This window comes from Hoplias malabaricus, chromosome 14 (assembly GCF_029633855.1).
Source record: "Hoplias malabaricus isolate fHopMal1 chromosome 14, fHopMal1.hap1, whole genome shotgun sequence".
NCBI lineage: Eukaryota > Metazoa > Chordata > Actinopteri > Characiformes > Erythrinidae > Hoplias > Hoplias malabaricus.
In genome coordinates, this window is record NC_089813.1 from 18,332,666 (window position 1) to 18,357,165 (window position 24,500).

At 37.3% G+C, this 24,500-nt stretch overlaps 2 protein-coding genes across 5 annotated transcripts in view; one reads left to right on the forward strand and one right to left on the reverse strand.

The window, feature by feature from the left end:
- The window catches only part of snrnp200 (small nuclear ribonucleoprotein 200 (U5)), a 39,233-nt gene extending 30,831 nt beyond the window's left edge, over positions 1-8,402 (forward strand). For both annotated transcript variants that reach the window (XM_066643497.1, XM_066643496.1), the window contains exons 39-46: positions 224-388; positions 2,186-2,307; positions 2,381-2,524; positions 2,653-2,829; positions 2,913-3,073; positions 7,438-7,519; positions 7,626-7,718; positions 7,894-8,402. In XM_066643497.1, the coding sequence (XP_066499594.1) occupies positions 224-388; positions 2,186-2,307; positions 2,381-2,524; positions 2,653-2,829; positions 2,913-3,073; positions 7,438-7,519; positions 7,626-7,718; positions 7,894-8,043 (1,094 nt within the window). In that variant the 3' untranslated portion in view covers positions 8,044-8,402. The remainder of the gene's footprint in view (positions 1-223; positions 389-2,185; positions 2,308-2,380; positions 2,525-2,652; positions 2,830-2,912; positions 3,074-7,437; positions 7,520-7,625; positions 7,719-7,893) is intronic.
- Positions 8,403-13,999: 5,597 nt separating this feature from the next.
- Positions 14,000-21,807, reverse strand: ptgesl (prostaglandin E synthase 2-like). Of its 3 annotated transcripts, XR_010795328.1 has the most exons (8): positions 21,472-21,806; positions 20,882-21,076; positions 20,733-20,788; positions 20,275-20,427; positions 19,990-20,190; positions 18,367-18,484; positions 16,732-17,125; positions 14,000-15,916 (listed from the first exon to the last, which is right to left on the reverse strand). XR_010795328.1 is itself a non-coding variant. In XM_066643828.1 (7 exons), exons 1-7 carry the CDS (start codon positions 21,745-21,747, stop codon positions 17,015-17,017), a joined length of 1,107 nt encoding a protein of 368 aa, XP_066499925.1. In that variant the 5' UTR covers positions 21,748-21,807; the 3' UTR covers positions 14,000-17,014. The 3 variants fall into 3 exon arrangements, 2 of the variants coding, with proteins under 2 accessions (XP_066499925.1, XP_066499924.1); XM_066643828.1 differs by having other exon boundaries at positions 14,000-17,125; positions 20,885-21,076; positions 21,472-21,807; XM_066643827.1 differs by having other exon boundaries at positions 14,000-17,125.
- Between the last annotated feature and the right edge of the window lie 2,693 nt (positions 21,808-24,500).

Sequence of the window (24,500 nt, forward strand, 5' to 3'; positions counted from 1 at the left end):
TTTAAAATTTGTATTTAAATATTTTACCAATAGAATCATACAATTTCAGTGGTATTGGTACAGACTACAAAATGTCTGGTATCAGGACCTCCTAATCATAGCATGATGGATCAAGCCAAGATTGTAAAAGCTTTAAAGCTGTAAATGACCAGAATTTTATTTGTTGCATCTGCCATAGTATTTTCTCATGTCTTGCAACATTTTTTGACTATTTATATGGCAGGCATGTCTCATCGGCACCTGTCCGACCACTTGTCAGAATTGGTGGAGAACACACTTCAAGACCTGGAGCAATCCAAGTGCATCAGCATAGAGGATGAGATGGATGTTGCTCCTCTTAACCTGGGCATGATTGCAGCATACTACTACATTAACTATACCACCATTGGTAAGAAAATTAATATTTCAATTAAGCAGGTGTTGAGATTTATTGACACCAGATTACCCACCCTCTCTGCCAATGATATATTTGTCAACAAGGACATATTCTCATAGGTGTGTACCACACATCTAAACATAAGTGGCAACCCACTAATATTTTACCCTAATAAACATGATTGAATGGCAGTTCAGTTCCCTGAGATGTGCACATCTTAAACAAGGAAAGGAACATTTTTGTCCAGTAAACCAAGTATTTAATATTTGACATATGTTCATGTGAATGTCAAAATGTGAAACACTCAGACACCTAATTTACATTAATGTAACATCTTTCAAACCTATAGAGCGAGGCCAGCTTAAGCAAAAATCTGCATCATACAGTTTGAACGGTTAGCATCCTGCTATGGTTTGTGGCATGCATATACATGCTGTGCCGATTCAGCAGATGTGATTTGTTTGTTAGTTTTAACACCAAGATGGTAAAGATGGAAACACACTGTTCTTATTATTAAAAAGCGTTGACTCCTGGTTGTAGACTCTTACTGTTGGCTCAATCTGTGCACAGGCTTTTCTTGGGTTGATTAGCTCCCCCCTCAAGTGAGGAGCCTGTGCGCCGATTGGACCCTGGGGTTTGGGCAGATTGGTCCACATCGTTTCAGTCACAGTTTAGTCCTGAGGCTCCGCCTTCTCGATTTGGCAGGAACTAAAACAAAGGAATCTTTTACACCAAGTCAATTTATTATTTGTCTGGTCGTCACGGAGTATATTAGTGATAAAATGTTTCTTAGCAACTTAGTGTTTCTCCTGGTGAGTTATTCTGAAGAGTTTTACATAGAATATACAGGTGCTGGTCATAAAATTAGAATATCATGAAAAAGTTTGTTTACGTCCGTAATTCCATTCAAAAAGTGAAACTTGTATATTATACTCATTCGTTACACACAGACCGATTTCAAGAGTTTCTCTTATGATTTTTTTGATGATTATAACTGACAACTAATGAAAACCCCAAATTCAGTGTCTCAGATCATTTGAATATTGTGAAAAGGATCAATATTGAAGACACCTGGTGCCACACTCTAATCAGCTAATTAACTCAAAACACCTGCAAAGGCTTTTAAATGGTTGCTCAGTCTAGTTCTGTAGGCTACACAATCATGGGGAAGACTGCTGACTTGACAGTTGTCCAAAAGTCGAGCATTGACATCTTACACAAGCAGAGCAAGACACAAAAGTTCATTGTAAAGAGGCTGTTCACAAAGCTCTGTGTCCAACCACATTGAGAGAGGCGAAGGGAAGAAAAAGAGGTGGTAGAGAAGTGTACAAGCAATAGGGATATCCACACCCTGGAGAGGATTGTGAAACAAAACCCATTCAGAAATGTGGGGGAGATTCACAAAGACTGGACTGCAACAAGACATGGGTTTCAGCTGTCGCATTCCTTGTGTCATGCCACTCTTGAACAAGAGACAGCTTCAGAAGCTGCTGAGTGGTCCAAAGTTATGTTCTCTGATGAAAACAAATTTTGCATTTCTTTGGAAATCACGGTCTCAGAGTTTGGAGGAAGCGAGTAGAGGCACAGAATCTCATTGCTTGAGGTCCAATGTAAAGTTTCCACAGTCAGTGATGGTTTGGAGCACAATCTCATCTGCTGGTGTTGGTCCACTGAGTTTTCTGGGGTCCAAGGTCAAAGTGCCCAAGGATGTCTGTTTGATCATTAAGAGGTAGATTCCCCATAATGAAATACCTCGAGACGCACAGGGTTAGATGTGTATTTTTCCTTTTTTTTTTTTTTTTTTTGCAGAGTTGTTTAGCATGTCCTTGAATGCCAAGACTAAGATCCGTGGCTTAATCGAGATAATCTCAAATGCAGCTGAGTACAAGAACATTCCCATCAGACACCATGAAGACACCCTGCTTCGCCAGGTATGTTGTGTAAATTCACAAATTTAATGAAAAGTTTGAACTGGCTTGGGTATGTAACATATTGATTTTGTAGCTGGCTCAGAAAGTGCCTCACAAGCTGAACAGCCCAAAGTTCAACGACCCCCATGTGAAGACAAACCTGCTGTTGCAGTCCCATCTTTCCCGTATGCAGCTCAGTGCTGAGCTTCAGTCTGACACTGAAGAAATCCTTAGCAAGGTGAGCAAAGCCTGGAATCATAGATACATACAGTAATTTATGCATGTGGTCCAGTGTATTGTAAGTCTGGGATAAACGCTGTTGTTACCTCTCCTTTACTACTTTTGTTCATGTTTGTGTGGATACAGGCTGTACGTCTCATTCAAGCATGCGTGGATGTACTCTCTAGTAATGGCTGGCTTAGTCCTGCTCTTGCAGCTATGGAGCTAGCTCAGATGGTAACCCAGGCCATGTGGTCTAAAGACTCGTATCTTAAACAGCTACCACACTTCACTTCAGAGCACATCAAACGCTGCACTGAGAAGGTGAGAAGCAGCTGCGTGTTTAGGAGTAAGGGGCTTTTGTAAAAGATTTTTTTTCGACTTACATTGCTTTATTATGTGTATAGGGTGTTGAGAGTATCTTTGACATTATGGAAATGGAGGATGAAGACCGCACCACTCTTCTGCAGTTGTCAGATGTTCAGATGGCTGATGTGGCACGTTTCTGTAACCGCTACCCTAACATTGAGCTGTCCTACGAAGTAGCTGACAAAGACAATATAAAGAGGTATACACTACAGAACATACAAAGTTGTAGGGACATGTGCCCTTTTGTAGTCTACAAGACAGCGGACTGGAATACCATTCAGTTATATTATCCAAATTAGAGAGCTTTGATATAGAGCTAGTGGAAATGGATCAAACCAGAAGGTTGTCAATAAATCTACAAACTGTTGAGGATAAGATTCTTGCCATTGTTGAGAATTTTTTTTTGAGTCAGTCAACAAATTTACTTCATGTGAAATGAGTTTATAAACTTCCATTCTCTGTGGGGGAATAGATATACAATATTATCTCTATTGACACCCATTTTCCATGGTCAGATGGCAGTAATCATTTTATGCATTGTATTGTTGTGCTTAGTTTGTTTTTTTAAAGGAAACTGTTTTGGCTATTGTGCAGCACTTTGGTCAAAACAAAATTTTAAATGTGCTATATAAAGCAAAGGTTATTTGACTTGAGCACTGGAACAGCAGAGGTGAACAAGCATATTACCCACCACTATTCTATGGAGTCAAAAAAGGGTCAAAAGAGTTTGAGTTTGTAAAACAATACTCACAAATGTAACAGACTTTGAATCAGTACCTTCTCAAACGGCTTAAAATGTGCAAGAGCAAACCTTTTTAAGGTTCCAAATGTGACAGTGGGAGATTCTGAATGTGGTGGAAAAAATCCACACATTCGCCTTCTCTGTTGCGTGTGCGAATCTTTTTGCAGTTGCGGATTTAAAACCCTGTTTTGACAGCCCATTGATGGACCAATAGGAAAGCTCTAGCTGAACCAATCAGAACACTGATTTGTTGCTGTCAACCATAGTGCTTTTACACCAGATGAACTCCGGTTCTTGAACTGGTTCTGTTCCTGATTCGTGGGACCTTGGTTCTTTTCAGTGAATTGCTGCATTTAAGCAAGAATAATGCTTATTACTGTCTCATTAGTGTGTGTATGTGTGTATATATATATATATATATAAACGGAATGCAATGATGTGGAGATGGCAAATGTCAATATTTTCGTAATAGAACATAGATGACAGATCAAAAGTTTAATGTGAGTAAATTTTTAAACATTTTAAAGGAAAAATATGTTGATTCAAAATTTCAGTGTCAACAAACCCCAAAACAGTTGGGACAAGTAGCAATAAGTGGCTGGAAAAAGAAATTGAGCATATAACGAACAGCTGGAAGACCAATTAACACTAATTAGGTCAATTGACAACATGATTGGGTACAAAAAGAGCTTCTCAGTGTCAGTGTCTCTCTGAAGCCAAGATGGTAAGAGGATCACCAATTCCGCCATTGTTGCACAGAAAAATAGTGCAGAAATACCAGAATGGTGTTACCCAGCGTAAAATAGCAAAGACTTTATCATCAGCAAAGAAGTTATCATCATCAACCGTGCGTAACATAATCAAAAGATTCAGAGAATCTGGAACAATTGCTGTGCGTAAGGGTCAAGGCCGTAAACATCACTGCACCTCAAACAAGAATGCCACTGTCAAGGAAATAACAGAATGGGCTCAGGAATACTTCCAGAAAGCATTGTCAGTGAACACAATCCACCGTGCCATCCGCCGTTGCCAGCTGAAACTCTACAGTGCAAAGAGGAAGCCATTTCTAAGCAAGCTCCACAAGCTCAGACTTTTGCACTGGGCCAGGGGTCTTTTAAAATGGAGTGTGGCAAAATGGAAGACTGTTCTGTGGTCAGATGAGTCACGATTTGAAGTTCTTTATGGAACACTGGAACGCCATGTCATCTGGACCAGAGAGGACAAGGATAACCCAAGTTGTTATCTACGCTCCATTCAGAAGCCTGCATCACTGATGGTATGAGGTTGCATGAGTGCTTGTGGCATGGGCAGCTTGCATGTCTGGAAAGGCACCATTATTTCAGAGAACTATGTTCAGGTTCTAGAACAACAAATGCTCCCATCTAGATGTCATCTCTTTCAGGGAAGACCCTGCATTTTTCAACAAGATAATGCCAGACCACATTCTGCAGCAATCACAACATCATGACTACGTAGGAGAAGATCCGGGTACTGCAATGGCCAGCCTGCAGTCCAGATCTTTCACCTATAGAGAACATTTGGCGCATCATAAAGAGGAAGGTGCGACAAAGAAGGCCCAAGACGATTGAACAGTTAGAGGCCTGTATTAGACATGAATGGGAGAGCATTGCTATTTCTAAAATTGAGAAACTGGTCTCCTCTGTCGCCAGACGTCTGAGTGTTGTGAGAAGGGTGGATGCCACACAGTGGTAAAAAATGGCCTTGTCCCAACTTTTTGGGGATTTGTTGACGCCATAAAATTTTGAAACAACATATTTTTCCCTTAAAATAATACATTTTCTCAGTTTAAACTTTTGATCGGTGATTTGTGTTCTATTCTGAATAAAATATTAGTTGTTGGCACCTCCACATCATTGCATTGAGTTTTTATTCACAATTTGTTTAGTGTCCCAACTTTTTTGGAATCCGGTTTATATAATATATAAATAAAATCTTACCCCTGGCAAATTTTGACTTAAATTTACTTTTATTCAACCAGCAATTTTATTTTTGACCGGAAATGACACAGGCATCTCCCAGGAGGTAATACGATGATGTACAAGAGGCATCATCATTGTGGAAAAAAAATATTTCTCAGCTTTTATTCACATTTGAACCAAAATGGCATGTCTCCACTTGTATTTTTGCCCATTGATCTTTAGCAATGAGCTCCAACTCTTTGAGGTTGGAAGGTCTCCTTACCATCACCCTGATCTTTAGCTTCCTCCACAGATTCTCAATGTTGTTGTTGAGAATCTTGATGTATTGCTCTTGCGATCAAGTTCCCTGGTCCATTGGCTGAAAAACACCCCCAAAGCATTAGGTTCCCACCACCTTTGACAGTGGGGATGGTGTTCTTAGGGTTGAAGGCTTCTTTTTTATGCCAAATGAAGGACACATCATTGTGGCCAAACAATTCAATTTTTGTTTCATCTGACCATAAAACAGAAGACCAGAAGTCGTCGTCTTTGTCCAGATGAGCATTTGCGGGCTTTTGTGTGCTTTTTCTGGAGAAGTGGCATCCTCCTTGGTCTGCGTCCGTGGAACCCAGCAGTGTGCAGTGTCCGTTGGCACTGTAGCCACTGGAACTTGAAAACATTTTGATATGGCCTTATAGCCCTTTCCTGACTTGTAAGCGGCCAAAATGCACAGCCGCAGGTCCTTAGTGAGCTCCTTTGTCTTAGCCATGACTGTTCACAAACCAACTGCAGAGAGCTGCTGTTTTTCACCTGTTGAGTTGATTAAAACAGCTGTTCCCAATGAATCTGGGTAATTAGGATGCTTTAAAACAGCTTGGACTATTTGGAATGGTATAGAACTTTGGATTTTCCCAGAGATTGACAGTTTGCAAAGGGTATGAATAATTTTGGACATGCCTTTTTTGTTCAAATGTGAATAAAAGCTGAGAAATATTTTTTTTCCACAATGATGCCTCTTGTACATCATCGTATTATCTCCTGGGAGATACCTGTGTTGTTTCCAGTCAAAAATAAAATTACTGGTGAATAAAAGTAAATTTAAGTCAAAATTTGCCAGGGGTATGGATCATTTTGGGCTTGAGTGTGGGTGTGGGTGGGTGGATGGATGGATTGACATGAGGAAAGTTCATACTCACGCAAGTTCCACTATCTGAGGGGACAGCACTAGCAATTCTGAACCTCATATATCATAGTATATTTTAATTGCAATTATCTGCATGAAAATTGGTCATCTAAAATTTGACACCCTTGTGCTTATTTTCTCCCTGTGCTTATTTTTGTTTGGTGAAACATCATTTATATGATCTGTTCTACCATATACATTTTGGCACCAAAATGTGTGGACACTTTCTAATAATTAAATCTAAGTGTTTAAGCCACACTCATTGCCAAATGTATAAAATCAGATGCACAGTAATGCAGTGTCCCCACACAATGTATACTGAACAATCACTTGTTTAGGAACACCTACCTTGTCCGTTTTATCAGCTGCACTGACCATTCAGGAGCACCTACAAACTGTAGTCCACCTTTATTCTACATACCTTCTTATCCCCATTTCATCCTGCTCCTCAATCGTCAGGACCACCAACAGTTGGTGGTGGATTATTCTTGGGGCATGATTTGTTTCTGCTGCTTAATGTATGAAACTGTCATTCTTGTACAATATGGAAAAACAGAGGCAAAAATATTATTCAAATAAACAGCTGTTTAATTTGCAAATTTTAATTGATTGCATGTTAAAATAAAATGACTGAGAGGTCAGTCAGCTGCGTACTTAGCTTTATGAAGTATTTGTTTAATGATGTAATGACTACATTGATCTGTCTGATCTTTCGGCAGTGGCAGTCCAGTTCTGGTTCAGGTTCAGTTAGAGAGAGAAGAAGAAGTTACAGGACCTGTCATTGCTCCACTCTTTCCACAGGTCAGTAATATGTTCATAGAAGTATGCTGCTTAAAACCCTAATGCTATTTTTTCTGTTTCAAATAATTGTAGGATTTTAAGTTTGTTGTGATTTTTGTTTCTGCAGAAACGTGAAGAGGGTTGGTGGGTTGTTATTGGGGACCCCAAGTCTAACAGTCTCATCTCCATTAAAAGGTTGACATTACAGCAGAAAGCCAAGGTTAGTTTTCTCTTAGTTTACATTTGATTCACACGTATCCTTTCTAAATATTGCATATTTTCATAATCTTAGAATTAACTATTTTAATACACTGAGATAACCAAAATGTTTGAGTGTTTAAACTACATTTTCTGGGTGTAGCTTTGAAATAATTTCCATTCTTTGTCTTGTTCAGGTGAAACTGGACTTTGTTGCCCCTGTTGTTGGAGTCCATAACTATACATTGTATTTCATGAGTGATGCTTACATGGGCTGTGACCAAGAGTACAAATTCAGTGTAGATGTGAAGGAGGCTGACAGTGACAGAGACAGCGACTCTGATTAATCAGATCTTAGTCCAAAATATAGTGGGTAAAAAATCTTTTGAAATTGAGACCGCAATGAATTATACCTACTAATCAGGATTTTTTTTTTCTAATGTTTTTTATTAAATATTTTCAACATCATTCTTGTTATAGTTGATAGGACATTAATTTACATATTTGCCCTTTTTACTTTTAATGTTGAAAAACTTGGCAGTGATCAGCCTTGCTAAATTTTCTTTGTGATTTCTCAACTTGTATTGCAAGAGAAATAAGCTGTTTTAAAGTGTGTATTTTCATGTTGACCACCATATTCTTATTTGTTTTCAAAACGCCTCTAAATTGTCATGTTACCTTGAAATAAAAAGAAACTGGAAAGGTGTCTGAAGATTGGTGTACACGTTCTTTTCAAATAAGGGATTTATTCTCATCATTTTATTACTTGGCTGTGGGGCACCAAACCTGCCAAAATGAAAAATAAATAAATTAAAGTGGAATGAAAAAATGAGGAATGTTATATATATATATATATATATACTTTGAATCTCCATTGGTAACTCATTTGGTGCTCTCAAACTGCCTATGGGACCTAGCCACGCCTACCCCACCAGTTTCCATGCATTTTCAAATATGTTGGGACGAATTTTTCCACAGGGATTTAAGTTTTCCATTGCTTTGGCGGATTTCCTTCACAGCCGCTACTCAGTTTTCAGACTGATGGTTGATGAGTTTCTGTTTCAGAGTGTTTAAAATTTTGCACATATCTGAATGACGGAGGATTAGAATGAGATGACATTTGCAAAAAATAGAATTACATCTTTAAAATGCAGGAGAAATCACACAGATGAGTTCATAATTGATGAAAATGATTTCAATAATTTAATTTAAAAAAATGACAGTTCTGGGGGAAAGTCATAAAGGGAGGGTTTGAAGAATTCTATCCATCACAAACATAGCTGTTTTCTTTGGATTACTTCATGACTGGTGCTTGGGACTGCCAGTGAGACATCAGTGCCTCTACCCATTCTACTTGTCTGATTTTATAATAAGATTAAATAAAAACATGCACTGAAAATGTATCTATGCAGTTGATTGTCAAGCCATGTATTTCACTGATTAAAACATCAAAATGTCCTAGAAAAACTGTTCAAAAGCATATTTCCATAAAACACTATTGACACAAGTATTTTAAGTGTATGTTAAGGACTTTTACTTTTTGAGTGTGCTTTGGAAAAATAAATTTTAGCATTAAAAAGTTGCTACAAACATGATTGCTAAATAGTTGCATTGCTAAGTAGATATAGCAGATGTTCATATTCCTTCCCTACTTCAGTGTTTTCTCTCCATTCAGTTGACTAGAAGTTTAAAAATCTCATGTTAGTGAAGTGTGCTAATTATTCATTGTCGTGCTTAATGTAGTTATACCATGTAGGTAAAGGATTACACAATTTCTTGTTGTCAAATCCATAAGGACACATTTAATAACACAATATATAGCAGCAAGTTTGTCCAGAATATTTTATCTAGCCAAGTGTTCATTTACTGAGGACAAAACATACATCAATAAAGAAAAGCACAAATAAGTCATGAAAGAAACAAATACATATTACTCTACACACACACTTTCCCCTCCACATTTACATCATACACATGGAAACTAATTCAAATATTTTTACAGCATTTTACATGACCATACCAGTGAACTGAATGCAGAGAAATCACTGATTTAACAAAATTTTGCTCGGAAGCAAAAATACGAGGCAGAATTAAAAGACCTTGATAAAAAAAATGAAAGCAAAGACTGGCAAAATGCAAACAAAAATCAGTACCAAATAACTGCCAAGAATAAAAAGGTAGTGTGACCCAGACATGTCCTCTTTTTTTAGACTTTAAAAAAATGTCCGGGCGGAATTTCACAAACGTCTGGGATTTTGTTTTTCTAGAGCTTACATAGATTTCGAGAAGCGTTTCGTTCACAAACTAGTCCCGCCGTCCCTACTCCGTTTGGTTCGCTTGAGTGAGAAGGGGGCGTGGTGAAGTAGCCTAGAATATTCGGATTGTACGGTCTGACTGTAGTGCTACCGTTATTGGTCGAAAACCTTCTCTGTAAACATTTAATTGGTCATTCGTCAGTAGTCCTTGTTTACGTCAGGCAAAGCTCGTGTACCTACCCTCATCTCGAGCAGCTGTGCCGAAACGTAAATGTAAGTTCTCAGATGAATTAAAAAAAGAAATTCCGATGTTTTGTGTAGCAAATAAAGGTGTAAAGGACCTAAAAGATTTATTTGTGCTTTTGTAAAACGTTTGACACAGAATACACTTCACACAAAGGTTGGTGTCGGATCTGCTCAGAGAGGCAGCTGTTCGCCTCAATGAAGTGGATTAATGTATGTGTCCACTTTAAATGTGATGCCACGCCATTTCATGGGTTCAGTCGCACTTTCGGTCGCGTGTCATACATTCATAGACACGTGTTTACTTTTTGAATGATGCTGAACGTCTCAATCATGTGATCTCAGTTCTGGAGTTAAAAAAAACCCTGAATAAATTCAACGTGAAAGGAAGCAAACATGTCTTTTGCAGCACTTTTTGCACATTCTCACTCATTCTGATTTGTGAGAGCTGCTGGTGTTCTTGTGCCGCTTTGTCGAAAAATGCTACCGTAGTGTGAATCGATAGCAGAGTATTGATTTGTGCTACCCCATCGGAAGTAATAATAAGGGAGCACAGTTTTATACTCTATCTATATTAATAGAGATTACGGGGTAGCATATCTTGATAGATTAATATCCCCTACCAAACAATGCTCCCAGTAGACTGTCCTATTATGCTACAGAATTACTTACTTCATACATACCACCAGAATAATACATACCACTCTTTTACAACCATTTTAATAGATATTTCTGGGGAAGCATATCTTGACAGACTAATAACTTGAACAAAAAGTTACATTATACAATGTATATCTGAATCAGTATCAGCCTGGGAGTGAAGTCATTTTTCTGGATATTTTTAATTTAATAGCAACAGATGCATATAGTACTCTTATTGGTGCAAGGGATTTGTTACATACAACAAGTCCGCAATATTTACTACATGTTCACAGCAAGAACAAGACAAGTATGTCTTGATGGTATAATATATGTATTAAAATATCTGATTCTTATTACCAATGAATGCTACCAGAACAGAATTGCTATATAGAAGACTTACTTTGGGGATGAAAGAAGACTATTCTGAAGTTGTTTATATATATATATATATAAAAGTATGGAGGGCAAGTTTGTTTGTCATATTGGGCAAATTCAAAATGTGGCCACCTACTGCCCATATAAATTGTAAACAAACAGCACAAGAGAAAATATATTATTTAAAACATTTTTGCATAAATATGAAGGACATTTCTGTTTATCATATGCGCATCTACTGCACAATTCACACTGCACCTACACAAAAAGGAAAATTCTGTAACCACACAATGAGGTAAGTTATAAGGCAATATGCCTGCACATTCATAAAACACAAAGCAGGTTTATTTACCATTTCAATCATGCTTCATTTTCAATCAAACCACACAGTAATCGTATGCATTCCCTAGAAACAATGGTCTTAATATAGATTTAAACTGTAGCAACTTTACTCTGTCAGTATGAATAAATAAAAAAAATGTTACACTAGAAATGTTTCATTTTTTAATAAGAAAGCATATATGACTCATTCTTTCAGTCACTACCCAAAGCTCATGACCATAAGTGAGGGTTGGGATGTATATTGAACTGTAAATCGAGAGCTATGCTTTTCTGCTCAGCTCTCTCTTCACCACAACGGACCGGCACAGAGTCCGCATTACTGCAGATGCTGCACCAATCCACCTGTCAATCATAAAAAATTATGCACAGAACCAGTGACAACGGGCAGCACTGATGGAGTCCAACTTAAGAAATGAAGTTGTAAAGTGTATATTAAAGTGTACATTAACTTGTAAAGTGTATATTAAGAATCAACTTCAAGGGAAGCGGTACCTCTTTTGTTATTCTCTTCATCTGGGTCTTTATGGATCACTCTTTGTCTGGCCCATCACCTAGGACCAATTTGCCTTGGGAGACCCTACCAGGGGCTATTTCCCCCGACAACATACCTCCTAGGCCCACACAGGCACACAGACCCCTCCACCACTTTAAGGTGGTGATCCAGGGAGGGGATCCACTATAATAAAAAACTTTCATCTTCTACTGTAATAAATTGAGAAAAACAATTAAATGAAAGTTTCTGGCTCCACCTTTAAGGCGCAGAAGTGAACAGGGATGGCATTTATTGATGATAACAGCAGTCAAACAGAAAATCTGCTGTAGACTAGACTGTCCGTTTCGGTTTAGCATTCCAAGGACACTCAGCAGTCTTCAAAGGATAGACCTTCCTAAACTGTGTCCTTGGAAGGATGTAGCCCCTGAACTGAGATGCAGCTTGTGTCAAATAGCACTCTTCCAAGAGTAATAATGTACAATATATAAACAGACTATTGATTGAAGGTGTTGAATAAATACTGTATTTACTGTATTTAATTAATAATTACACTATTTTCTACAAATATATGTGTAGTCTCTATCAGGAATTACTTAGCCTGTACCACAACTTAAAACTGTATTTGATGAGGTAACATCATAAGATTTTCCTGTAGTTGAATTAGCTATTATGCCGTTATTTGGTGAATATAATGCATTATCAGTTACTGTAATAAATGTATATTGTGCAACAATAAATAGTGTATCTGGCTCTGCCAGTAACCTCTTTAACCACAAGTGTCTTTATAAATTGTTTCTGAGTTTGTGAAATGATGTGTGAAGTTTTCACACTGTCCATAACAAAAATTATTTTCTTGTCTGTAACCCGCTTATCCAATCCACATACCAACATGTGTTTTTGGACTGTGGGAGCAAACAGGAGCATTTGCAAAAACAGACATCTATAGTTTTAATAATTTGTTTTATTTTATTTTTCATTTTACCTGGAGTGCACAAACGAAAAAAATGTTATGAAGATAAAAAAAATTGGGTGACTGACTGACTGAGGCGTGTTCTCCACGTGTCTGTATGGGTTTACTCCAGGTGCTCCAGTTTCCTCCCACAGTCCAAAAACACATTTTGGTAATTGGTAATGGAACTGGATAAGCGGTTACAGACAACAAATGCATTAATGATTTGGCGAAAAAAGAAAAAAAAAACACTTCATATGCTTAATCGTCATAAATACTGTGAATACAAAAATATAAAATAAAATGCCCATGTGGTTTCCAATAGAAACGCCTGTAGCAGCATCCCCACCAAATTGCGCTGCAACATTTCCTCTGTTCTGTGTCTGTCACTCTCTCTGTCGGCGGTAGTGGGGTGGGTGCTAAAAGGTGGATTTGCCCTGGACGTCACACAAGCTGGAACCGCCACTGCTGCAAAGCAACCATTGTGGCCAACCACACATACCACCCACACACTGAACTTATCATGGAAAAATGGCACATTTGCACTTATTATATGTAGTCTTGTGTGACTTGTTTTTGTAGCACCTTGGCCTTGGAGGAACAATGATTCATTTCACTTTCTACTGTACACACTGTGTTCTCCCTGTGTCCATTTGGGTTTCCTCTGAGTGCTCAGGTTTCCTCCCACGGTCCAAAAAACACACGTTGGTAGGTGGATTGACGCTTCAAAGTGTCCCTAGGTGTGAGTTTGTGAATGAATGTGAGTGTCTCCCTGTCAAGGACTGGCGCCCCCTCCAGGGTGTGTTCCCACTTTGAACCCAGTGATTCCGGGTAGGCTCCAGACGGACCATGACCTGAACTGTATAAGCGGTTATAGACAATGAATGTACACGCTGTATATGGTTAAAAGGAAATTAAATCTACTCAAATATGACTTGCCAATACTGTAACATAAAAACAATCATTTTAATTTATTACATGTAATTGAAAAGATTACACTCCTAGTCAAAATTAGCTTTGATAAAAAATAAATTAAAATACAAACATTTAGCTGTTTTAATTTAAACTAATACAACATTGTTTCTACAAATTTAACATAAAAAGCCCCTTTTAATTACAAATGCCATATTAGAATTACTCGAGCCCTTCATGACAGGCATCTTTAGTACATTGTAGAGCACTCTGCTACTATGTTCTCATAATATGCTATTATGACCTGCAAAACCTATGCCGCATAGCCAGGCACCAGCTTCTGGTAGCATTCCTCAGAAAAATATTAGCCTATATTGCAAAGGAAAATTGCCTTTACCTTTAATGTACATACCTTTATGTGCTTTTACCAGTCATGTTCAATTTGTCTGAAATTCAGCTGCTTGAATTTAAGTCCAAATAAAGCCATTTACACTGGCTAAATGTCTTACAATCTATTCGTTTTAAACACCCGTCAACACCAACAAATTTAGCCAAATTCCTACTATCTGCTTGAATACTTCTCCAACATGGAGAGAGATTAGTCTCAAAATACCTTACAAATGCATAAAAGTTAATCCACAAATTAAACACAAGTCACAAATATGTTTCACTATTCACAAATGAATACATCCAAATCTGTGTCTCACAGACTGCAATTTGTACAGTTACATTCATAAATACATGTTTTTGTTTTTCATATATATATCATACTTTTATGCGAAAATAAATACTTTTGTTTAAATTGACATTGCAAATATTTGTAAAGTCGAAGTCTTGAATTTAAAATTTATTTGTAAATTGTTGAATCTGCATTTGTGAATTGAGTCACTCACGAGTTTTCCGTGACGTGCATTTGTTCATTTCCTCTCGCGGGTTTTTGGATATTGAGACTTTCCTTTCGCATTTCACCCGATCCAAATACAAATGCAGCATGATCCACAAATGTGGCCAGCAGGCGAACAAGCCATCGCTAGGTGGCACTGTTGTGTTAGGACGTGTGGGGACAACTTAAATGGAGACGCATGTGCGCAATATTTAAAGTGGAAGTTCGAACAACAGCCGCTGAATTCAGATTCATATCACAGACAGTTAGGAGCTGGGGATCACTGGGGAACACTTGAAGGTGTCCTAAATTTAACGGTGTTAACGTCCAGCGGAACTTCCCTAATTTCGCTGCAGGATAGGGTTGTTAAATAAAATACTTTAAAATCATTCCTTATTTGGACACTAAAAGCGGTGTTTCGTATTTTTGCGATTGGACTGTTAAAACGGGTGATTTGTTTCAGACAGACACCCTCACCCGGAGGGCGGGTACCCCACCGCTCCTAAACAGAATATGCGCTTCTCATTAGTCACCACTTTTATTTAGCCAAACCACAGCCAGAGTTTTTTGTCTATCGTTTACTGCGGCAGCCAATTGAGTCATAGTCCCGCCTACCGGGGGTTGTTTTGCTGGCCCTCACAGGAACATGTCAGTCCTGAAACACTGGGGGGGTTGGCTTTTTCGCCTGCTCACCACATTTGTGGATCAGGCTGCATTTGTATTTGGATCGGGTGAAATGCGAAAGGAAAGTCTCGAAATCCAAAAACCCGTGAGAGGAAGTGAACAAATGCACGTCACGGAAAAGTCGACACTTCGACTTTACGGGCGGCACGGTGGCGCAGCAGGTAGTGTCGCAGTCGCACAGCTCCAGGGAGTTGGGGGTTCGATTCCAGCTCCGGGTGTCCGGCTGTCTGTGAGGAGTTGGTGTGTTCTCTCCGTGTCCGCGTGGGTTTCCTCCCACAGTCCAAAAACACATGTTGCAGGTGGATTGGCGACTCGAAAGTCTCCGTAGGTGTGAGTGAATGTGTGTGTGTCTGTGTTGCCCTGTGAAGGACTAGCGTCCCCTCCAGGGTGTATTCCCGCCTTGCGCCCGATGATTCCAGGTAGGCTCTGGACCCCCGTGACCCTAAATTGGATAAGCGGTTACAGATTATGGATGGACTTCGACTTTACAAATATTTGCAATGTCAATTTAAATAAAAGTATTTATTTTTGCACAAAAGTATGATATATCTATGAAAAACTAAACATGTATTTATAAATGTAACTGTATTTGTACAAATTGCAGTCTGTGAGACACATACTGGTGTGTTCATTTGTGAATAGTGAAACATATGTGACTTGTGTTTAATTTGTGAATTAACATTTACGCATTCGTAAAGTATTTTGAGGCTAATCTCTCTCCATACTCCAATGCCGTGCTTCTCCATAACTCAAAATACAGACTAATCTCCTCCAGCGCAGATGCTTTAGTGTCATGGCTCCCAAAATATGGAACGTATTGTCAAAGACTTTTTGCCCATATTCATCATTTGCCTCCTTTAAATCTTAGGTTTCCTTTTAAACAATATATTCATCTGTCTCCTCATACCAGTTAATAATGTCTTTTTTTGGTCTTTCTCCTTGAATTGTAAAGCAAACTTTTGTATGAAAAGGGTGTTATTTTAATTATTTATTATTATTAGTCTGCCTAAACAGATTAATTAGTGACACAGACGTATTGCTTGAATGTTTTATATGATCATTCAGTTTGTAAATATAAATGCTATTAAATCTGTACATACATATGTAGAGACTTTTAGCTCTAAATGCAGCAATCTGTGGGTCAACATAGTATTTTTATTTTTTTTTTTGTATTAGTGGGTAGAGTTACTTAGGCACACTAAAAGGTATCTGTTTCATTTTACACCAAAAAAAATTAATAAGGAATATAGTTTGCACCTTCAAAGTGGCAGGCATGCTGTATAAAGGAAAAGATCCAATCCACGCCCCCAAAAATACATTTTAATTCCAGCTTGTAATGAGAAAAATAAAATAGGAAAAGTTATAAAGGGGCAAAAACACAAAAACCATAATGAAAAACACCACAGACTTTACTTTTAACTTAGGAGGAAACCTTTCAGTTAACTTAAAGTAAGATTTTAGATTGCATCTTTGACTTCCAGCTACCCTTTTAGCAAACAGCTTCAAAAAGAAAATAAATATTTATTTAGCATGGCTATGATTATTGTTTATGATTCTCCATACGCCTATACCAGTTCTTAACTTTGGTGTTCTCCATCATGTCGTTGAAAGCCTGAAGTCCCTCCATAACCCTTAGAACACCAAACACAGCCTGTGAAGAAAAAAAAATGCACTAAATAAGAGTTGTACAAAAAAGCCTGTTTATAACATATCCTGCCACACATTTAATTAAATATATTTATTGTGTTTAGTATAGACTCAAGCTGAAGGCAGTACACGTGGGAATCTTCTGCCCTCTGATGATTGATTGGTTAGTGAGTGGACAGCGTGCTGATTGGCTAGTCAGCTCCACTGTCAACACTAGTTAGTGAAATATTTTTATGTTAGTATATTTGGAGGAGCAGGTGGTTTGAGCAGCATGCCTGGTTTTCAACCAGCCTAAAAAAGCACATGTCGCACCCCTATTAGTTGAGCTGCATTGGCTACTTAGATTTACTTAAATTTAAATCACTAATAATGGCCTTCAGAGTATTCACTGGCTCTGCTCCCATCTACCTCAATAGACCCTTAAAACCATATGTTAGCGCCCGCCCTCTCCATTCCTCAAAGGAGCGCCAACTAACATGGCCAACCCCCTGTACATGTCAGTCAAGGCTATTCTCATCTCTGGTACCACACTGGTGGAACAAGTTTCCAAGCACTATCAGAGCAACAGAAACCCTCTCCGCATTCAAGAAATCCTTGAAGACCCAGCTCTTCCGAGAGTATCTCTTGCACTGAAAGTCTTTCTTTAATGCACTTATTACTTCCTGGCATATTGCACTCAATGTAAGGTAATTTGTATAAATTGTGCTGTAGTTTGAATGTTAGATCCTCTTTTTTAAGTCGCTTTGGATAAAAGTGTCTGCCAAATGCATAAATGTAAATGTAAAGGTAAATATGAACTTCCCATACAAAACATACTGTGACTTAGAACCACAGCTATATATATATAATGAGTGCACTTAAAGGCAACATTCACAACATATAATCAAAAACACAGCTTTACCATAATTTTATTCCCAGTCCTAACATTTTTTGAACATGTTGCTGGCATCAAATAAAAATGCATGAAGCCTAATGTCTTAGACTTAAGGCTGTGCCATATAGTATTGCTCATGATAGTATCACTATAATTTTTAACAATCTAAAAAATCATGACCCTAATACAAGAGACCATATTTGTTTGTATATTTGTTTTATACGTTTGCTGTTAATATGCACACACTAATTTTTTGCAATTTGGTTGTGTTTTGATTTGTATGCTACATTGTGTATTTCATACAAAATCTGGATCTTGGTGCATTACTGTTGTTCAAAATTAATCATTCCTTAATAAATATCAAATCATACCAGATCTGCAAGGTTGGGACTATCTCCTCCCATGAATTTCCTCTTCCTTCCAATAGCTGCCACCCAGTCATTGACAGCCTTGTAGAGGTCCTGTCTCACATCCTTTTGCAGGTTATATCTATGTTATTGGGGGGTTATTAGAAATTAGTACCATAAAAACAGTAAACCCAAAATTAATTTATTATTTGTAACTTTGGAGAAGGCACAGTCAAGGAGGCACAACAGAGGACACTTAATAATGCACCCTTATCTATTGAAAGGCAACAACATAAGGGCATTTCTTAAGAAAATTTTTCTTGCTCTAGAGGGCACATCATCATTTTATTGCACATACCCAAAACACCCCCCCCCCAGTGTTAATAATAAGAAACAAGCCCACAATGAGGGCTGACCGCATCTTCTGAAAATGTATCTTCCTTTTCCTTCAAGCTGTGGTCCAAACACTTAGCCTCTGACCAGCACACAATTGTTAAACTAATAACAATAATAATAAAAAAATCTTTAATACTGATTATTGTAAAACACAGAAAAATGTAAATCTGTTTATTACATGGTTATTAATTCAGATGTAAGCACATTAAAAGTCATTAATCATTTTTAAAATAGAATGGGTGACAGTAACCTCTTTTTTGTCTAATACTGACTGTGGATTATTTCGTAACAAGGAAGAAATTCCACATCCTGACTTGCACAGGCATCCTATCATGGTAACACTCTGGAATTCGCTGAGCTCCTGAGAGTGACCCATTCTTTCACAAATGTTTGTTGAGCAGTCTGCATGCTTAGGTGCTTGGTTTCATACACTTGTGGCCATGGAAGTGATTGGGACTCCTGAATTCAATTTTTTGAATGGGTAAGTTCTTTTGGAAATATAGTGTATGTTAAGGTGTACCACATTATCCTTAATGTCTAAAAACACATTGTATTTGTGATGAATTGATTCATCTTAGTGATTACATGGTTAAACTTCATAACAAATATATGCTGGAGCTGAGAAGCTGAATGTAGACTGATGTAAAAGCAGAGGTGTACACTAACGAAGCAAATGTAATTAATTCTTTTTCGTATATCTGTACTTAAAACCCATTTTTAAACTTTGTGTTTTTTTTGCATAATTGCATATAATCAAGACAATAAATATGTTTTCAAAGCTTAGATTTTTCACTAGCTACCTTTTTTAGACCATTTTAATACAAGAGAGGTCTGAGGGAGGTTGCCTAGCTCTACAGCCAATCAGGGGGAACCTCCCACCTTCTAACAACTCTGACATTTAAAAGGTGTAGAGCACTGGGTTAGAAACGAAACAAAACAAAAAAAAAGAAAGACTTTTAAATAAAAGCATTTATGTTGACATGCCTTCGTTTCATTGGTTTAATTTTTGTTGTGGTATCGAAATTGGTATTAAGAATTGTGGAATTTTAGTGATAATGGAACAGACATACATTTCTGGTATCGTGATAGCCCTAGTTACAGCCTACTAAATGCCCATTAATAAACATATTGTAAACCATTTATAAGCATAAGCATAGTCTTTTTCTAATGTTTTACAAAATGGAATTTAATTTTAAATAAGAGAATATTATGAACACAAATTATCAGTACTTTGCTAACAATTTTACTTACCTATCTCTGAGCCTTTTTGAGATGATCCACATTGCAGCTGCTCCAACATATTTGGCAAAAAATCCCTCAAACCTGCCAAATTTCCCTTCACGCACTATGTAGTCAAATGAAGCCAAAGCCTCATGTGGTGTGCGGTAGACATTAGGAGAAATGAGGTGAACAAGCCAATCATCTGCCCATTTACGCCACTGAATTTCCTCTCTGAAAAGTAGACAGCATTTAGATTATAAATTGCAAATTAAACATATGTAAGCATTATTGTGATCAATATAATTTATCACTTACTTTCTGGAATCCTTTTCTTGATATAGGCGCCCACTTTCTGCATCATTCACCATTACCCAGTATTTATTACAAAACTCCGTGACCTCTTTTCCACTTTCATTTTTTGCCTTCATTTCAGGATAACAGGCAAGAATCTGAGGAATTGTCTTCTCTCTGATGGGGGGGTTTGAAAGGTATACATTAATCTAATAATCCATATTACTTCAAACATTTAACAGCAGTATATAAATCTCCTAAAATAATAACTTATAGGTAAAGGAAAAACCTTTAAATGGAAATCAATGTAACAAAGTTTAATTCCAAATATATTTTGAGCATTTTTATTGGTTTATTCATCACAAAATTTTCACAGTTCGAAGGATAGTTACTGTGTTCAACTAAACAGTCCCAAAAATGGAGATATGTGATTTTAATTAGTCAGTGACACTATTTTCAATGCCAATACTAAACATACTCACTTGCTAATTAGATAGGTCATCAAAGCACTAATAATGACAGATGAGTCATTAAGTTGCTGTATAAAAGAAACAAATGGTAGAGGAAGAGAATGACGTACTTGTTTTATAATTTGAAGCCCAAAACATTTATTAAAAAAAAGGATGCTTACTACAGTTCCATCCACCATAAGAATGGGAACTTTTCTGTAAGTAGACCACTTGATTTCTTGTCGCATAACAGGATTAACCTCCACAATTTCATATGGGATCCCATGGTAGTCTAAGAAAACTCGCACTTTACTGCAGAATGGACATGTCTTGTACTGGTACAATGTCAGCCGAAGATCTTTTCCCAGGTCTGGTGCCTACAAAAAAAATTGTAATAGATAAAATTGTAAGTGTTGCACAACTGAAAATGTGGCATTTGTTAAGTAAAAACAGATATTGACATGCACAATGACAGTTTTTTAACAAGTCACTGCTATTTCAGCTGAATATTTTGAGTGAAGCATAAAGAATTATAAATCATGACACTATGTAGGCAAAATTCTTGATGAAGAAATATGCAACCTGCAAATTTTGTTTTATACGAAGTTCACGTAGACTTCAGAATAAACAAAGTGTGTATAGATTACTTTGGATATTTTACTAACAAATGACCGTAGTTTTAAAACATTTTTGTACGTTGTGTACATATTTGAATGAAGACAAAAACAATTAAGACTGTAAGAGAGTATTGTGTCACGATAATAAAACTCACCTTTTCTTCTTCTTCTGCCAGGTGAAACTGAAGAGTGAGTTTCACTGTATGGTATAAACCGAATCCGAAGCCTCCGCCAAGGAATGCAAAACCCCAAAAGCTGCCGCAGCGCATAAGAACAGGTAGCGAAAGTCTCGCTGCGAACCCTAACCGATCGGTTCCATATGTTCTCCCTAGGCTTCGAAATGACTGGACAAGTGCGGTAAGTTTTGAGGCTGGTTTGTCATAAACCATTCGTCCAAACTTATTAATCGTTCTTAGACTGGCCGCAGCCATCTTGATTCGTAAAACGTCCTACGGAAGGCGAGACGTACCGACCAATACCAGATTTGCGCGACCTGCCCGATTTCGACGGCGCATGCGTTGACCTTCACGCATATGTAGCCGCAAAGATTGTTTTCCAAAGTAAAGAATGAGTAACTTTAAACACACATAAACATGTGTTAGCCTTTCATATATTCTTTATAGTTTTAAATAAATGGTTATTTATAACTTGCAATATCAGTGTTGAGGTAATATTCTGCTAAAAAAAAACATTACAAATAACAATGTGGGACACACATAACGTTCAAACAAAGAGTGCGCAGTCAATTACGCCGTAAAAGTACGAATACCACCGTCTTTTAGACCATTAAAATACCAAGGTTCAAAACGCAGTAAAAAAAAAACCAAAAAAAAAAAACCGCCATTTTGAACCCCCAGGGCACCATATTTTATACTGTTCCAAAGCCAAACCAACTGCGTTAAAAGCTGCTTTAAAATAAGATAATGAGCTCCACATGCCGGTCCTGAAAGCCAATCCATTTAAACTCCATTCGTCCAGTCACTGACTGAGAAGATCAGTCACTACACTGATCACTACAGAGCTCATTCATCTGCTCATAAACATTGTCTGGATGGAGTTTATTATTCCAAAATGTAAAAATATACATTTACGATTTCTCTCATCATTAACTAAAATAACAAACATTTTAGTATTTTAGATCAAAGTTTTTTGTATTTCTTGAGCTTTAAGTAGTAAAGTCAAATGCCTTTTCCATTTGCAGAAAAAAGCAAATGTGTGTGTGATCTCTTTCAACAAAGTTGCTTAAGAACAAATACACTTTTTAAAAGTGTACACACTACTACAGATTTGAGTAATTGTATAAACCCCATTGGAATACTTCTAATCAACATCAGTAACATTTTTTAAGTCCAAATTATCTTATATTTTTCAAAAGCTCTGTGCAGCTAAGAAAGTTTCCTTTACTATCTGTTGAATTCCTATTTCTGTCCAATCCCTAAAAAATAAAGTTGTTTTTATCTGTTATTCCACCATATAATTGTGTGAAGAAAAAAATATTCGCTAATGAACTTCCAGTAAGACCTGACTATGGATTGAGGATAGAAGGAATAGGATTGGAGAAGTAATCCAAAGAAGTAATTCCAAAATAATATTTGGAAGACTAAACTAGGCACACTTTCCATCTCTTAGAAAAGACCACTTCAATTTAATGCTACCAATCATAACATCATAGTCAATCATATTTAAACCTCCCAAGGAAAAAAATAAAGGGTTTGACTTTATTTGCATTTTTAATATAGTGCTGCTTGTTTTTCCAAATTAATTCATACAGGTTTTTATTGATTTTAAATTGAGACTTGCTATTATTCTGGATATATCAATCAAAATGTTATTTTTGCTTCATGCAAAATATTTATTTCAGGGGACTGCTTGACTGTTCTTTATGTTAGTATCATTCATGTTAGGATATTCATTCTTAACTCTAAATACTTATTTATTTTGATTCCAAAATACTTGGTATATTTTTTAACAGGAACACTTCAGAAAACCATTTTCAGTGAACACAGTTCATCGTTCCATCTACAAGTGCAAGTTAAAACTCTACCATGCAAAGCGAAATCAATATATCAACAACATCCAGAAACGCTGCCAGCTTGTCTGCGCCCAAGCTTATCTGAGATGGACTGACGCAAAGTGGAAAACTGTCCTGTGGTCTGACAAGTCCACATTTCAAATTGTTTTTGGAGATTATGGACGTGTCCTCCGGGCCAAAGAGGAATGGACGGTCCGGACTGTTATCAGCACAAAGTTCAAAAGCCAGCATCTCTGATGGTATGGTGGTGTTTTAGTGCCCGAGGCATGCTTAACTTGCACATCTGTGAAAGCACCATTAATGCTGAAAGATTAACATATGCTGCCATCTAAGCAACGTCTTTTTCAGGGACGTCCCTGCTTATTTCAGCAAGACAATACCAAGCCACATTCTGCATGTCTTACAACAGCATGGCTTCTTAGTAAAAGAGTGCAGGTACTAGACTGGTCTGCCTGCTGTCCAGACCTGTCTCTCATTGAAAATGTGTGGAGAATTATGAAGCGTAAAACACGACAAAGAAGACCTCGGACTGTTCAGCAACTGAAGTTGTACATCAAGCAAGAATAAGAAAAAATTCTACCTCCAAAAATAAATCTGCAATTATTTGTCATTGTACAACATAATTTGTGTCTTACACATTTAACCCATCTACTGCAGTGAACTGTTTCAGCAAGCTAATCAATATTAAATCATACACATATGATACCAGCAACACCTCAGAACTAAACTTTGGGTTACTCAACATAAGATCACTAAACTCAAAAGCAGTCATCGTAAATGATATCATAAGTGATCATAAATTCAACGTTTTCTGTCTCACGGAAACGTGGGTTAGACCAGATGAATATTCAGCACTAAATGAAGCCACCCCCCCTAGACTATAATTATGTAGATTATCAGGCAAAGAAGGTGGAGTATGTGTAATTTACCAACATACCCTAGAAATTAGTCTTAAACAATGTGACACCTTCACTTCTTTTGAGGTTCTCTCCACCATTATTACAAATCCAGTCACAAAAAAGGATGCATTTTTATTATGTAACATTTACAGACCACCAGGGCCTTACTCAGAATTTCTGAAAGAATCTAGTGATTTTGCTGCAAACCTAGCTGTGTGTAATCACAAAGTTATAATTGTAGGAGATTTCAATA